General features: G+C 53.4%; 1 protein-coding gene across 1 annotated transcript; it reads right to left on the bottom strand.

The window, feature by feature from the left end:
- On the bottom strand, nucleotides 1-1,453 carry LOC105533617 (C-C motif chemokine 3). Its single transcript, XM_011972090.1, has 3 exons — nucleotides 1,305-1,453; nucleotides 506-620; nucleotides 1-92 (listed from the first exon to the last, which is right to left on the bottom strand). Exons 1-3 carry the CDS (start codon nucleotides 1,375-1,377, stop codon nucleotides 2-4), a joined length of 279 nt encoding a protein of 92 aa, XP_011827480.1. The 5' UTR covers nucleotides 1,378-1,453; the 3' UTR covers nucleotide 1.
- Between the last annotated feature and the right edge of the window lie 335 nt (nucleotides 1,454-1,788).

The following is a 1,788-nucleotide window of genomic DNA, read 5'->3' as shown; positions in this document are numbered from 1 at the left end:
CTCAGGCACTCAGCTCCAGGTCACTGACGTATTTCTGGACCCACTCCTTACTGGGGTCAGCACAGACCTGCCGGCCTCTCTTGGTTAGGAAGCTGTGGAGAAGGAAGGAAGGTTAAGCACTGGGGAATCCAGCAGGAGAATCCCGGGCCCTCCATGGCCGCTCCATCCGCTCTCTGTCTTGGGCAGCTCAGGGCCTGCTCCTCTCTCAGCGACCCCTGCCTGTCTCCATCTAGAGAGCTTCTCTCAGGGACTCCGAGCGGGGGGCTCTCAGAGGGTCCTGCTGACTCCTTCCTGTCCCTTTCCTCCGGGCTGGGGCAGCCCTTCCTGACTCTGTAACACCTGCCCCACTCCAGCCCCAAGTCAGGTCACACCTCGGAGCCCTGTGTCGTGTACCCCCGATAGGCTCCGGAAGGCTGGGCCTTTCCAGGATGGCCTTCTGGCCTGTCTCTGCCCCCACCCGACCCTCCCTACCTCCCTAGAGGCGAGCAGGAAGACTGGCACTTACATGACACCGGGCTTGGAGCACTGGCTGCTGGTCTCAAAGTAGTCAGCTATGAAATTCTGTGGAATCTGCCGGGAGATGTAGCTGAAGCAGCAGGAGGTCGGCGTGTCAGCACTAACTGCAGAGAAAGGAAGAGAATGAGCTTGAGGCACATCTCAGAAGAAAAGGCCAGGCAGCTTCTGATCCCCGAGTGGTTGAGGAAGGCAGGCTTGCTCAGACCAAGTGACCAGAAGGCATTTGGGCGTTTTTGCTGAGAAATGTCTCTTTGTTTCTATTTCCTTCTTTCCCCTTGACTCTTCATACTGGGTTCTCTGTTTCTCTGTGTGATCCAGATACCTGAACAGACTGTTCTCTTATCTCAGCTCTCTTCAGGGAATTTTTTCTGGTTCAAGAAGTCATACCCCAGCCCAAGAGAAGCCTTGGACATCTCTCATAAGACATCCAAGGGACAGAGCTCCGGGGAGACCTAGGGTAAGCTGGAGAGTGAACAACAGACCCCAGTGGGAAGTAATCAGCCCTGGATTCTGCCTCTTGTAAACTGACTTGTTTCCAACCCTGTTTTTCTATCTGTACAAGGGACTGTAACTCCCCTGCCCCTGCCTAGATTCTCATACCTGGAGACTAGGAGGGCTAAGACCCCTCTAGAGATAAAAATAAAAGTCGTGAAGAAAAAGACCAAGGTGTTTGGCAGCCTTTAAGAAGCTCCTTCTTTTCTCTTGGGGCTCTAAGGCCACAAGAAAAGACTGATGTGGTCTAACCATGGCCAGAGAGTGGTGATACGCACAACGAAACTTGGACTCACATGTTGCCGAGATCTGGTTGCAGAGAACCACGGTGCAGAGGAGGACAGCAAGGGCAGCAGTGGAGACCTGCATGATTCTGAGCAGGTGATGGAATGTGGGCTCGAGTGTTGGCACAGCCAAGAAGGGACTGACCACTTTCTGCTGCCTGCGTCCTCCTGAAGTCTGAAGCCATCTCTCCTTCTCTTTATAGGCAGCCCTGGCGGATGGGGAAATGGAATCTGGGGGTGAGGAGGGAAATTTTTAAGCATAGTGATGCTGTCATGTTGAGTGTTGCACAACCCAGGGTCCCCGGTGACCACAGGGGCTCAGGATATCCAAGAATAGCATCTCTGAGCGATTCTCTAACTCTCAACTCTCAACTCATGACTGGTTCTAGCTTCATGGGGAAATGGTTTCTCCTGTGAGTGTGAAGAGGAGTGTGTGTCAACCCAAAGCTATTCTTAGCTGGTCCTTTCTCATAAGAACTGGTCTATGCGGCCAGGC

The sequence above is a fragment of the Mandrillus leucophaeus genome, unplaced genomic scaffold (genome assembly GCF_000951045.1).
Source record: "Mandrillus leucophaeus isolate KB7577 unplaced genomic scaffold, Mleu.le_1.0 Scaffold1267, whole genome shotgun sequence".
NCBI lineage: Eukaryota > Metazoa > Chordata > Mammalia > Primates > Cercopithecidae > Mandrillus > Mandrillus leucophaeus.
Note: the sequence above shows the minus strand (reverse complement) of the source record. Positions and strands in the feature narration are given on the sequence as shown.

Bases quoted from the DNA above. Each gene is read 5' to 3' on its own strand.
- LOC105533617 (XM_011972090.1), bottom strand. From the start codon at position 1,377: ATGCAGGTCTCCACTGCTGCCCTTGCTGTCCTCCTCTGCACCGTGGTT. The intron at 621-1,304 runs GTGAGTCCAAGT...CTTTCTCTGCAG, and splicing joins CAACCAGATCTCGGCAACAT to TTAGTGCTGACACGCCGACC. The intron at 93-505 runs GTAAGTGCCAGT...CCTTCTCCACAG, and splicing joins TGCTCCAAGCCCGGTGTCAT to CTTCCTAACCAAGAGAGGCC.